The 14,152-nt window shown below is 59.0% G+C and overlaps 1 protein-coding gene across 2 annotated transcripts in view; it reads right to left on the reverse strand.

Moving 5' to 3' along the window:
- Window positions 1–11,700, reverse strand: part of CANT1 (calcium activated nucleotidase 1) — a 31,893-nt gene extending 20,193 nt beyond the window's left edge. The window contains exons 1-3 of one of the 2 annotated variants that reach the window (XM_055325670.1): window positions 11,613–11,700; window positions 9,304–9,457; window positions 1,289–1,941 (exon numbers count right to left, since the gene is read on the reverse strand). In XM_055325670.1, coding sequence (XP_055181645.1) covers window positions 1,289–1,919 — 631 coding nt within the window. In that variant the 5' untranslated portion in view covers window positions 1,920–1,941; window positions 9,304–9,457; window positions 11,613–11,700. The remainder of the gene's footprint in view (window positions 1–1,288; window positions 1,942–9,303; window positions 9,458–11,612) is intronic. The other variant, XM_055325658.1, reaches the window with a different exon arrangement.
- Between the last annotated feature and the right edge of the window lie 2,452 nt (window positions 11,701–14,152).

Here is a 14,152-nt window from a genome sequence, read left to right on the forward strand (position 1 = left end):
AATCCGTGCATTTATCCTCTTAGGTGTCTTTGTGGGGAGCCCAATGTGAAGGCTGCAGTGCACTCAGGCTGTGGGATGCTACCCCCTGCACCCTGGGTTCTAAACTGTGCTTGCCTTCCCAGATGTCTGGTGAGCTTCCTGCTGGCCCGAAGGACCCAGAGCTGTGGCCCGCCATGAGAAATGGCAGCAGCCTCCAGAATACGCTTCTCTATGGTGGCTCTGGAGGGACCCGCTGAGTTCCTGGGGTCCCAGGGGCCTCACCAGTTCCCCTGGGTCACTATCAAGAGAAGACCCTCTCCGTTTTCAGGGCTTCCATCCTTTCTGACGACCCGACCACAGGGTAACCCCAGGCTCCCGTTACTCTGCTTTCTCCCTAGCCCAACGGAGAAGAACAATGGCTGCCCAAAAACACTGACACACTAAGGCAGGAATCGGGCAACCGAGGTCTTCTCTGAGACCTAGGCCCAGATCCATCCCAGGCCCGGGCGGGCCCTGAAGCGATTGTATCAGGGAGGGCTGGCTGACAGCGTGCCCCACGGGCCAGCTAGGTGCGCTGTTCCTTCTCCGACCTGAGAGAGGCCTGAGTGTCCAGCTCCCTGGAGGGTGCAGGCCCACCTCCGGGAGCGCGGGTGAACACGGAGGCTTTCGTCGGCGCCCTCGCCCGGCGCCTCCCTGCCCCTTCCCCTCCGAGGCTCTGGGCCCCTCCAGCTCCCTCTTGGAGCTCTGTGCTCCCCGCAGCCTGAAAGCGGGAAGTCCTTTCTGGTACGGGGCAGACCAGTGGGTCACAGATGATTTTCAAGCTTGGATCCCACCCAAGTGCAGTCACTGCTACTCATGCGCAGACCCTCCTTCTGCCAGGTTTTCAGAAAGCAGTGCTGGGCAGCATAACTTCACCTTGTTAGTAAGTCTCAGTTCACAAGAGCATGTGACGCCATGGCTTTAAAGGTATAAGACACTTGGAGGCTGGTGTCCCCGCATGCTCTGAAGACACCTCTGAAGATGTAGGAAGGGGCTCGTGCCTGGGAACGAGAGCAGCAGTGGAAAGGACCCGCTTCCTGGCCAGGCTTCTAGGAACAAGCTCTGACTGCAGCGACTGCTTCGGTGTGAGGCCAGCTCTGGGGTGGGGCAGCCGTGGGTCAGGAGGGAGACGGCTCCACCTGGTGGTCCCTCCTCCTGGTCACGTGAATGCTTTACCATGTACGTGCACAAAGCAAACTGGTGGACAGTCAACCCAAACCTGTCCCCCACACCCCAGCCAAAGCCAGGAGCTGGAGAGGACCCCACTTACCTTTCCCCACCGTCCCATCGCCGTCGGACAGGATCACCCACGGCACGGCCTTGGTGCCCTCGATCTGATAGATGACCCCTGTCCGGTCATCCACGGAGTAGAGTCTCCCGTTGAAGACGATCAGCTCAGACAGCTCCATGCCCCGCCCCTTTTCAGCAAGGTGGGACTCTAAGACCCCGTGGCCTTTGTCCCACTCCACAGCCACCTTGTCCCCGCTGTCTGACAGGGTCAGATAGCCTTTCTTCAGGTAACTGAACCAGGTATTTTCCTCTTGGGCTCTAGATTCTGTGTCCAAGTCAGCGATAACCGCAATTCGGTACCGAGTCCCGCCCGGTGTCCTCTGAGGGGCGGACAGCGGGTAGGTGTCATTGTACCGGTCAGCAGGTGTCTGGCTGAGCCTCCAGTTGTGGGCGTTGGGTGCGGGGGGCCGGCCTGGGGGCGGGCGGTGAGAATAGAGCAACCAGAGGATGGCGGCGCCCACAAAGGACGGCAGGATCACCTTCCAGCGGGGGCGGAAGCGGGGGTCTGCTGCCTTGGTCATGGACGCCAGCACCGGAAGGCCCCCCACACTGATCCGGAGGGAGTGCATAGGCTCATTCCATTCCAGGTGGTTGGAGGGCTGGGCGGGCATCAGACTGGAGGGCAGGCGGGACCTGGGCACCCAGAGAGAGGACAGAAGTCAGCAGCCCGCAGGGCATACAGGCCTCCCCGCCATCTGATGGTGCACAGGTGAGCAAAGTTATGACATCTGTCATCTGTCTCAACTGGCAGGACAGAAAGCTCAGTGAGGGCACGTTCTGGGTAGGCGGTGCTTTACCAGCTCAGAAGGAGGGAGCAGCAGGGGCTGAGGGAGGGAGTCGGGGTGCTGAGGGGTTGGGCGGGACAGGCCAGCAGAGAGGGTCCAGGTCTGTCTGCTCATCATTGATGACTGGTCACCTCATTCGAGAAGCTTTCCCTGAGGGCTCTGCTCCCGACAGCACCCCCCACATCCCTTCCTTGGCATCTGCCACCCCCGCCCCCGCCAACCCATTACACAGTCATCAGCATGTCCATCTGCATCCTGCGCTCCTAGGACAGTGCAGAGCAGTCGTACGCTCATCAAGGGAGTCCTGACTTCCTCCCGGGCTAGGGTTCCGCAACATCCAAATAGAATCATACAACCGATTTAAGCTACACAGAAATACTTCTGTTTTTGGCAAGGTCTGCCCTCTGGCACCCTTCTATTCATGTAAGTGACAGAGGGCCCAGAGTCTGACCAGGACTCGTGGGCCCCGAAGGACAGCTGGCCTCACCTGAGGCCCAGCTTGGCCTCGGGCCCTGGCCTGCTCCCTATAGGCAGCACCACAGCTGGGTGGCGGCGGCCAGGAAGTGCAGCTTTTCACCGCTCGCCCCCTCCTTATGTCCCCGGCACCGACCACGGCAGCCTGGCCGGCGTGGCCACAGCGGCGCCAGGCCAGCTTCTGGCTCAGGGCAGCTGCCAAGTTGGGGGAGCAGAATCAGCAGAGTCAGCCCTGGGCTGTGGCTCTGTCTCTGTCTCTAGTTGTAACTCAGTAAGTTCCAGCCCAAGATGGGCCCCTGGCTGGTCGCTGGGGGCATTTCTGCTTCCTGCCCCAAAACAAGTAATGACGTGACTTATGGGCCAGATGCTCCTCTCCTTGCCAGGTGGCAGCAGAGAAGGGCAGCTCCCTGCACCCCAGTCTATGCAGCCTGTGGGCAGGGGCCGCTGGGGGAGCTCCCGTCCACACCACAGGCTGCTGGCTCCAAGGGGGGAAAACCATGGCAACGGTTCCAAGTGGAAGCCAGCCTTTCCCTTCTCTTGCTCCTGGACAGATGTTTAGGCTTTGCCATCGGGTCAGGTGCAGAAAAGGGATGTCTAAGGAGCGAGCAAGGCACCAGGAGGTGCCGAGCAGGGGTGGGCGCTCTGGAAACCCTCCCGCTCCTCACCTCAAGCGCGGCTTCCAGGTTTCCCTCCTGGGTGAGGGCTCCCTCCTCCCTAGGAGGTGGCTCTGCTGCGGCCACAGAGCTGTTGGCTGCGCCTGCTGGGCTGGGAAGCAGGGGTCCCGGCCATTGCCCCTCCTCTGCTGTGCCCAACCCCAGGCCATCGCAAGCCACGGCTGGGCCCTAGCCACCCGGCGTCGATCTCTTGCATGACGTGGCCGCTGAGCTCTCAACTCCCACATCTCACCTCCTGTTCCAAATTCTGCCTAGATTCCTAACACATTAGGATCTTACGATTTCCAGCTAAGTCTTACTCCCTCTCCCCAAACCTCCTTGTCCCCAACTCCTCCGTCAGGAATAGTGCTGGGTGATGGGGGGGCCAGCGTATTCAAAGCTGCCCAGGGCAAAACTTCCCTGGAAACCCTGGGAGATGCCCTTTTCTGCAGGAGATTATACTGCAACCAGAAGTTCTGCACCACCACCACTTTGCCCACCCCAGGCATGGCCCCCACCCTCCTTCCATGGCAGCTGCTCCGACAGCAGGCCTGTCAATTCGGTGCCCCCCACCCCGGCTGCCCCCCGCACCCAGTGACCCCTGCGACCCACATGAGCAAATTAGACCACACTGCTGCGTGCTCTAGGAGTAAACCCTCACTACTACGTGGCCCCTGCCCAGACCTCACCCCGCATGCACCCCTGCCCAGCCCACTTTTGCCTCTGCACGGCTGTCTCACTCTCTTTTCTGTCTTTCCCTCTGGGAGACTTGGCCGCCCGTCCCCCAGAGTCGGCCCCCACGTGCCTGCCCACTCGCCAGCACGGCATCCTGCTCCTTCTCTTCAACGCCCGTGGCAAGTTACGTAATTACTCCTGCTCTGCCTTAGCTCCAAGGGGCAGGGACCTGCCCACACGGGGCCAACGGCGGGAACTCTGCACACATTTGCCTAACGGATGACAAATATGCCCACACCTTCAACAGCCCCCCGGCTCCAGCCCCGTGCCCACCCTAGTCAGACTGCAAATCCACAGCCCTGCATCCGACCCTCCCTGTCATCCACGGCGTCCCTGGTGGACACAACGCCCACCAGCATAGACGGGTGTCACCATTGTGATGTGTCGCCTGCCCTTAGTCTGCCCCCTTTCCATTCCTGAGCCGCCATCCTGCCACTGGTCATCTCATCACATCTCCTGCCTGATGGCTTCCCGCAGATGACGTGGGGGGCCCGGGGTGGAGCCCACATGGCAACATCTCCCATGCACCAAGCTGCCTGGCCCTGGTCCAGGGGCTCAAGGGAAAAGAGCCCCCTCTCCTGCTGCTTGGGGACAGTCAGCTCTTCTGGTTCCTTCACCTTCTACATATGTGTCCAAACTGCCACCTGAGTAGCCATTTTACCTCCAGATTACACTCAGGTATGCTCAAAGCACCCAATAAACATTGTGGATGAGTGATTATCCGTGAGGGAACAGGAAACCACCCCTCTGGCACCCTGGTCCCTTCCCATCCTAAGGAGCAATGGTGCATCCACGATTCTGAGTGAAGGGAGAGAGAACTCCTCCCAACCCTGTCACACCTTGGTCCCCCACCCATCCCTTGCCACCCTGGAAGAGCAACCACCTCTCCGTCCCTCCGGGATGCTCCATGTCCCTCCTGCCAGCAGGTGACGCTCCCCCAGGTCCTTCTCCTCCTGTCTCTCTCTCCTCAGCCCCCAATGCTGTATCTCCTTCTCAGTCACCCACCCTTCCTCTGTCTCTAGGGGCATAGCCACTCCAGTGACGGCTCCCCACGCCTTCCTCGCCTGCACCTGTTCCCTGAGTTCTAGGCCCAGCAGGCCCAGCCGCTGAGCCTCCTTGTCGGCCTGCAGGCACCAGAATGAGCTCCCTCAGGAATTTATTGACCAGCTGAGGGCACTCCCAGACCTCAGAGGTCATCCTGGGGACCAGCTGGATCAGGTTCTTGCCTCCTCACATCTCAGCGCACCAGGCCCCCTCCCTGGTCTGGTCTGCACCCCACCTCCAGATTTGGGTCCCATCCCCCACCCTCTACTTGGTCCCGTCTCAGCTGGGCCGCCGGTGATCAAGGTCCAACCTGTCCTCTGCCATTCACCAGCTGCTCCACCTGGCTTCTCCGGGCCTCAGCTCCTTCCCGTGTAAACTCTGATTGAACAGTGCCGACTTCCTGGAGTCAGATGCCTGCTGCAGGACCTGGCACAGGTCGCCTGCTCCTGTCTGCCTGCTACCATCGTCACTCTGCTAGCACCTATGCCCACCTGCCTGGAGGGCCCAGCTTTGTAAGTAAATGTGATGAGAAGTGGCTGGCCCAACCTGTAAGCACTCAGCATGGCGGCAAAGTCAAGGACTCTGCAAAGGACTCTGTAAAGCTGAACACGTCGACTGTCTGTCCCTCTACAGAAAAAGTGTGCAGGTCCCCAATCTAGACCTCCCAAATCTACGCTCCACACAACTGGCAGAAATGATCTTTCTAAAAAGTGATCTGGATTGAAGTTCTTTGCTAGACCCCAAAGCTGTCCCACGAAAGGAGAGACCCCTCTGTTCCCCACTCACTCCCCCTGCCCCTACCCTGTGCCGGGCTCTCTATGACTCCACAGCCCACAGCCAAACCCCTGTGCGTGATGCTTCTGCCACATGGGATGATGACCTCTCTGACCACACAGAACCATCTGGAAGTCCCTGGCTGTGCCAGGACAGGGATGCTTCTGCTGCTGTCTCCTTGCCTCCTGCCCCGCATCTATGGTGAAGGGCTCCCCCGCCCCCACCACCAGTAAGCTTCCCTCCTGGACCCAAAGGTGTCCAAGCCTGACCCCTGAAGCTGAGCGTCCCCTTATATGCTGATAAAGACTTTGCAGATGTGACTCGGTTAAGGACCTTGAGGTGGGGAGACGATCCAGGGGAGCCCTAGACGCAACCCTGAGTGTCCTTATAAAAGGGAGGCAGAGGGACATTACACAGTGATGGAAGAGGCCATGTGACCACGAAGGCAGGCAGGGGAATGATGTGGCCACAGCCGAGAGGTGTCTGGAGCCCCCAGAAGCTGGAAGAGGCAAGGACAGATTGGCCCCAAGAGCCCTCGAAGGGAGCATGGCCCCGCTGACACCTGGATTTTGGCCGTGACACCGGTAGTGGATTTCTGGCCTCGGCACCAGAACAGGAGAGAACAGGTGTGTGTGGTTTCCGGTCACCACGCCTGTGGTAACCTGCCATGGCAGCCCTGGGAACAATCGCGCCTCCTCACACACTGTCCCCTGTGCCGCCTCTTCTGGGACCTGGCTGTGCAACAGCGTGGACCACACGGTACTGCCATCCTGTCCTGCTCGGCTCTGAGCTCTGGCGGGTTCCTGAGACCGAAGCAACAGGCAGGGGCCCTGGGGCTCTGCCACCTTTCACTGATAAGAAAATGACTACACTTCCAGTGATAGTGGAACTCTGCCTTCCAAGAAATCCCTTTTGCTTTGCCGCTGGAATAATTTCTCTTTGGGTCAAAATCCAACCTTGATCTTCACTCCTCCATTAATATCCTAGGAATTACTTTCATTTTAGAATAAAATCAGATGCCTTTCCATTTGTTCCCCACAACCCCAGGCTGGCTCACACCTAGAACGGACGGTGAGCCGCCTGTCTTGCTGCCAGAGTCCTGGCGCAGAATAAGAGCTTGCGTTTTTATATAAAAACGAAAACAACCCCCCCCGCCCCCCCGCCAAACTTCCAGCCAGGAACACCAACAGAAATGTGCCCGTGAAAGTGGGTGCAAAGTGGACAAAGTCACTCCCAGAAGGGGAGCCCGTGTGAGGCTCTCTCCTTGCCCATACTCCTCAAAGTTCTAAGCACTTTAAATATTTGCTTTATTGTGATCAGAAGGTTGTCACCCCACCATCTGCAGCACAACAGGCCAATTTTACATAACCAGGAAAATCAAAACCAAGCTGCTATGGTAAAACATCACAGGTTCTTTGGTTGGCCACGCTCACCTGTTCAGGTGGGCCTGAAACCAGTTCTGTCCCGTCCAGAAACCCGGGGGGACCGCACCCCTGCTGGCTTCCTTTCTCCTGCACCAGCCACACTGCAGGACAAGGTCCCTGGAAAGAGCCACTCAGAGCAACCACCACCACCCAGGCTACTCCAGGTCCAACTTCCTTCCCCACCTCCCTTTTCAGACAGGTGTCAAGAATGGCTCACCGACTCCTACATTTCTGGTTTCTTATAACAGGCCTGAAACAGCAAGAAGGAACACTATGTCCTTCTGTTTCCGGGGCGGGGAGGTCCCTGGACTCCAAGTGGAGTGGCACTGCCAGGGAGATGCTCCCACCCTAGCCCCCGAGGGAGCAGGAGCGGCCACCCCTACCTTCTCGGGCCATCCTTGGGCCTGCCCACCACAGGACCCTACAGAAGGCCTAGACGAAAGGTGGCAGCCATTTCCGACACGCCCACCGCCAAGAGGGTCTCTTTCTCCTCTTCCTTCAGGTGTGTGGCAGGTGGCAGAGCAAACAGGTTTAACCAAAGCTGCCAGGACAAAACTCCTCCCTTTCAGGATCTAGGAGGGGCAGGAAGCAAGAGCGCTGCGCTGAGACAAGGAGGCCGCCTCTGCCTGCCCCCTCGGACTGTGCCTGGGCCCCACAGGCCCACCCCCCTGCACAGCACCTCCTCCCCTTCCCCACCCAAGTCTCTGAGCTCAACGGTCCTTGAGGACCTCGTGTCCAGAATGCAGGCAGGTTTCAGGCCCCGCTCTGCTCGCTGCCTACGTGCACTTCCTGGCTGGAGAGGAAAGAGCTAAGCCTGTTGACTCTGCACCCGTCAGAGTGACGGAGGCTGCGGGCTCGAGTCTCCACGAGCACTGGGCGTGTCTCAGGTGAGCAAACACGGACAGCCCCTGGGGTCCAGGCTCCATGAAAAGGTTGCCCTATTCAAGGCATTCTCCCGCTGCGGCCTCGCCAGGGCTGCGCTGCACTTGAAAACTTCAGTTTGCATTTGGACGGGGTGACAAGCAGAAGGAAACCGGGAAGGGACAAGTTGCAGCAGCCAAGTATGTCCTTTAGGGACTGACAGAGGTCCTCCTCTCCGACAGCAGGTTCCTAAAAGGCTGAGACCCCACACCTCCCACCCTGACGCTGCATACAGCAGGCACTCACGACAGCTTCCCAAATCAAGTTACACATAGTTCAAGATATTTCTGTCTGTAAGCCCATCACCTGAGAGAAGGGGCTTCCTACTGCGGCTGGGAGGGCTCTGTGCAGGTGCGGGGGGCCGCCTGCACACACATTCACAGCCACGCAGGACGGAAGCCTGACGGGCCCCCGGGCCAAAATCAAGGGCTGTCTTCTCTCAGAGGCCCCCGCGGAGACCTCTCCTCCAGCTCAGCTCCAGCTTCTGGAGGACGCACACAGCTGGGCAGGACCCCCTGAAGCCATCCGGATGCACCTGGATCTAACACTTCTACACGGTCACTGAGTGTGAGATGCCTCATTTCCCACAGCACAGCCCCGGGTGAACATGGATGCAGCAGTGCAAGCTGTAAGTTCCAGATCCTGACTGCACTTGTTCCAGATCAACAAGCAGGAGTCAAAAGGAACAGACAAAAGAGAAAACTGAACATCTTTCCAGATTTCCCTATTATCAGGATTTTTTTTTTTTCCCTAAGTAATTGTCTTGGTTTCATGGGAAGGAAAATCCACATAAAAGTCCTAAAGTCCTTCACGTCGCCACTCAACAAGAGCCTTATGGACAATCTCCACAGCCCTGAGCATTAGTGAAGGGAAAAGGGCACTTGTTCAATTTTCCCTCCAGCGCCCCAGACACCACTGCGCAAATGTCTACATGACACAGAAACGGCGTCCCCGTCACGGTGCTGATCCATTTCAGGACGCCGGGCCACGGTCTGAGATCTGAGACACTGTTTCTGAAAGAGGAAACACTCGAGTCCCTGCACAGAGACCCCAGACCGCTGCCGTGAGGGCTGCCACACCGCTGCCCACAGGGTCGAAGGCTCCGAGGAAGGAGCCGTGCACCCGTGAGCCTGCACGAGCCCACCTCAGGGGCCATCGCAGGGACTGGGGGGGGGGGGGACACACCACCAGAGCGAGGCCTGCTCCTGTCACCGAGGGTCTGTCCTCGTCACCTCTGCGGCTCAAGGAAGCGCGGTGGATTAGGGGCACAGCGCCCCGGCGGGTGATCACGTGACTGTGGCCGTGGAAGTGCGGCAGGAACCACAGCTGGGGTACGGTTCTAGGGGGAAGAAGGCACCAGACGCTCAGACGGACGCCTCCACGGACACGAAGTGGCACGCGAACACTTGCAAGTCTAGGGCTTTCGTCTCCACCGCCCCGGGGGGTGACGGCCTTCCGTGACCGCGTCCAGGGAGCACACGGAGACTGCTCAGTCTCCAGGCCACCGCCCGAACAAACGCACGCTTCACCGGGGTCCCCCGCCCAGGGTGAGCCGCCGCCCGAGGGCAGAGGGGAGAAGCCTGGCCCATCAATGTATCTTTCAGCGGGGCCCGAAGGCCAGAATAGAAGGCTCATTGAGGCCGCCGGGGAGGCGCCCTGGGGAGGCTGCTGGCCCGGCCGCAGGCCCCGGGACTGTGGCTCAGAGGCCTGTGGGGTGGGGCTGGGAGCCGGGGGAGGATCTGACCCCACACAGCTCCTAAGAGGAAGAGGAAGGAGAGGCTGCAGCACCTGCTTCCTCTTCACCGACCCTCCTGAGACCCTACACTTTTGCCCAGGTTTGGTCCTCACACTGCGGAGCCGGCCAGAGTCCGCGACATCCGCAGACACATGGTCCCAAACCTGCGCTCTGTGGAAAACGCACTAGGGGAAGACGGCGAGCACGCGCTCTGGGTCGATGACAAGCGGGGCCCCTGCGCTGAGACCCTGGTGTGTCGGGGTCACCTGCACCCGGCGCACAGGGGAGTGACTGCGGGTGCCGGGAAGAGCAGGGCAAAGGGGAGGCGCCAGGCGACAAGGATGGGGGATGAGGAGCCACAACCCAGGAGGGAAGGAGGGACGGGGTCAGGCTACATGGAGAGGGGAGGGTGGACAGCTTGGCCCGCCCGTGGCAGGTACGACAAAGTGCCAGTCTGAGAGAGGAGGGCTCCCAGGAGGGAGAGGAGAAGCTGGGCAATGGGGGGGGTGGCAGAGGGGGCTGGATTCATGGACAGCTGTGCCACCGGGGGCAGGAAAGGAAGGGTCCCCGGGGTCCAAAGTCCCACACTAGTCAGAGGGCGGAGGCGTCCAGCGCTAGTCAGAGAGGGGCACAAACCCTGAAGTCAGAGGAAGGAAGAGTCCGAGAGGCCTCCCGCGATAGTCAGAGGGCCGAGGCGCCCCGCACTAGTCAGAGGGCGGAGGCGTCCCCCGCTAGTCAGAGAGGGGCACAAACCCTGAAGTCAGAGGAAGGAAGAGTCCAAGAGGCGTCCCGCGGTAGTCAGAGGGACGGGGCACCCTGCGCTAGTCGGAGGGTGGAGGTCTCCCGCGCTAGTCAGAGGGCAGACGCGTCCCGCGCTAGTGAGAGGGCTGAGGCGCCCCGCGCTAGTCAGAGGGCAGAGGTCTCCTGCGCTAGTCAGAGGGTGGAGGCGTCCCCCGCTAGTCAGAGAGGGCCTCAATCTCTGAAGTGAGAGGAAGGAAGAGTCTGAGAGGCGTCCTGCGCTAGTCAGAGGGCCGAGGCACCCCGCGCTAGTCAGAGGGTGGCGGCGTCCCCCCTAGTCAGAGGGCCGAGGCGTCCCCGCGCTAGTCAGAGGGCCGAGGCGTCCCCGCGCTAGTCAGAGGGCCGAGGCGTCCCCCGCTAGTCAGAGGGCCGAGGCATCCCCACGCTAGTCAGAGGGCTGAGGCGTCCCCGCTAGTCAGAGGGCGGAGGTGCCCCGCGCTAGTCAGAGGGTGGCGGCGTCCCCCCTAGTCAGAGGGCCGAGGCATCCCCCACTAGTCAGAGGGCCGAGGCGTCCCCCGCTAGTCAGAGGGCCGAGGCGTCCCCGCGCTAGTCAGAGGGCCGAGGCGTCCCCGCGCTAGTCAGAGGGCTGAGGCGTCCCCGCTAGTCAGAGGGCGGAGGTGCCCCGCGCTAGTCAGAGGGTGGCGGCGTCCCCCCTAGTCAGAGGGCCGAGGCGTCCCCGCGCTAGTCAGAGGGCTGAGGCGTCCCCGCTAGTCAGAGGGCGGAGGTGCCCCGCACGAGTCACGGGGGGGGGGCGGGGGGAGATCCCGCGCCAGTCGGAGCCGGGGGGAGCCCCGCGAGTCAGCCGGCGGCACCTCACAGTCGGGCGGGGGGTGTGCGCCGCCGTCGGCAAGGGGACCGTGGCTCGGAGCCGGGGGCGGGACGTGGCGGGGCGGGGGGCGGCGGCCAGGCCCGTGGCGGGGAGGGCGCGGCGGCCGCGGGTGCGGGTGCGGCCGTCACTCACCCGGTGCGGCGGCTCCGGGGCCCGCGGGCGGCGGGACTCCCTGCGGCAAGGCCGGGACCCAGCGGGCAGCCGACTTCCGCCCGGCGCGCTCGCCCGGTCTCCGGGACGCGCTCCCGGCAGCCTCTGCTTCGCGGCTGCGCGCCTGCGCGGGCGGGGCCTGCCGGGAGTTGTAGTTTTTACTGCTCAGCGGGCCGGGGGCCGGGGACCTGGGGCAGGGGACCCAGGGCGAGAGGGAGGAGGGGCGCATAGGTGCGCAGGGCCCACCCCGCAGGCGCCTTCCGCCGCTTTGATCTGGAACGCTGGCCCCGCCGAAGCGGGGAGGCGAGGATCATCTCTCGAGCTGAGATTTGGGGACCTCTTTCCAGGCCCTCTCGACCCCTGTGGTCCCCCAGGAGGCGGGGATGCGCGGACCCCTTTCTGCCACCCTCGTTATCAGAGAGCCCTCAACTCGGCTCTTGGGATCGGCCACGTCGGAAATTTCCGACCGGCTTCCAGAGCAGAGATGAGGGCGCAGGTCTACCGGCTGGAGCGTCCTGGGGGGGAGGGTGCTGGGCGGACCTGGGGGGGTTGTCCCTGCCTTTGACTTGCAGGCAACAAACCTCCTCCCATATAAGGGTGTCCAGTTCGCCCCGTTATTCCAGACCCCTCCCCGGCGGCCCCTGAGCTGTTTTAATGGAATATATTAAAGGGCATCCCTGCTCTCCACCCCTAAGTGCTGCAAAGATGCCCATTTTAGAAATCCTGAGAAAAGCCTGGTAGCAATGCAGTGCACCGGGGAGCTCGGCGAGTATCTGCAGCCCCAGCCTGGGAGGGGGCTCGATTGCCCCGAGGCCTCCCAAGAGCCTTCCATTGGGTAACCGATGCACAAGAGAAAATTTCAAATTATGCAAATGGTGTCCAGTGAAAAATAACTCTCCGTCCCTGTTCTGCAGTCCCTGTTACTCGTTTCTTGTGGTTGTTGTTAGAGAGACTTTGTGACGCACAAACAAATCATAAACGCATATATTAAATTCCCTTTTTAAAACACGAAATGGAAATTTGCTAAACACTCGGTTCTGCATCGTTGGGAGGTGGAAAGCAGACAAACCCTTCTTGGATTCATTTGTTTTTCTCTATGCGAAACTGAGTTCTAACAACATACCATATATAACTATTATTTTAAATTACTCAAACCTTTTATTGACTCAGGTATCTATATCTACGTATGCCTCCCAGCTTGAGAAAGAAAACGCTAGTCCTGCTATCTTGAAAAGTCTCCATACTCCTCCCCCTTGCCAGCCTCCTCCCACCCCAGGAGATGAGTGCAATCCTGAATCACTCTCATGCTTTATGCTATAATTTCAGCAAATATATATACATGCCTATATTTGCTAAAACAAATATAAAAGCCTATTATAGGGATCCCTGGGTGGCTCAGTGGTTTGGTGCCCCCCTTCCGCCCAGGGCGTGACCCTGGAGTCCGGGATCAAGCCCCACATCGGGCTTCCTGCATGGAGCCTGTTTCTCCCTCTGCCGGTGTCTTTGCCTCTCTCTCTCTCTCTCTGTGTGTCTCTCATGAATGAATAAATGGAATCTTTAAAAAAAATAAATAAAAGCCTATTATAACATACAAAAATGAAATAAAACTGTATGCAATGGTTGAGGGATCCTTTTGCTCCACAGATATTATCAGGTGTTTTCATTTTTGCCAAACTGATGAAATTAAATGTCTTCTCATTGTCTGATGGCTGGGAAGTTGTGTATCTTTCTTATGGTTTTTTTGGCCATGTATATTATTATTTCTTCTTCTTCTTCTCCTTCTTTAGATTGATTGATTGATTGATTTAACAGATAGAGAGAGAGAGAGCACAAGCAGCGGTAACAGCAGGGAGAGGGAGAGGGAGAAGTAGACTCCCCACTAAGTGGTGAACCTGCCAGGAGGATCGATCCCAAGACCCTGGGATCATGACCTAAGCCAAAGGTAGCTCCTTAACTGACTGAGCCATCCAGGTTCCCCTATATTTCTTCTTCTACAGATGCCCCAACATCACAGTGGTTTTTTTTTGTTTTGTTTTTAAGATTTTACTTATTTATTCATGAGCGACACAGAGAGAGAGGCAGAGACACAGGCAGAGGGAGAAGCAGGCTCCATGCAGGAAGCCCGACAAGGGACTCAATCCCGAGACTCCAGGATCATGCCCTGGGTGGAAGGCAGGCACTAAACTGCTGAGCCACCAGGCATCCCTCAGTGTTGTTTTTAGGAAATAATCCATCCTTTCCCCATAAGTATGTGTGCAATGCCATTTTTGTCACAGATCCAGCTTCCATATGTACATGGGTCCTTTCTATTATATCCTATTGGTATAATTGCTCTTGTCTGCTCCAAAACCACTATCTTCATTCTTACCTCTTTATAGTAAGCCTTCGCGTGTTGCAGGACAAATCCCCCTGCCTCTGCCTCCTACATCCCATTCACCCCTTGCTTTTGGAGTTTTGAATGGAATTGCTTTAAATCTACAGATTAATTTGGAGAGAACTGAGATTTTGATGATGTTGAACCT

Source organism: Nyctereutes procyonoides, unplaced genomic scaffold (genome assembly GCF_905146905.1).
Source record: "Nyctereutes procyonoides isolate TBG_1078 unplaced genomic scaffold, NYPRO_anot_genome, whole genome shotgun sequence".
In the NCBI taxonomy this organism is placed as follows: Eukaryota; Metazoa; Chordata; class Mammalia; order Carnivora; family Canidae; genus Nyctereutes; species Nyctereutes procyonoides.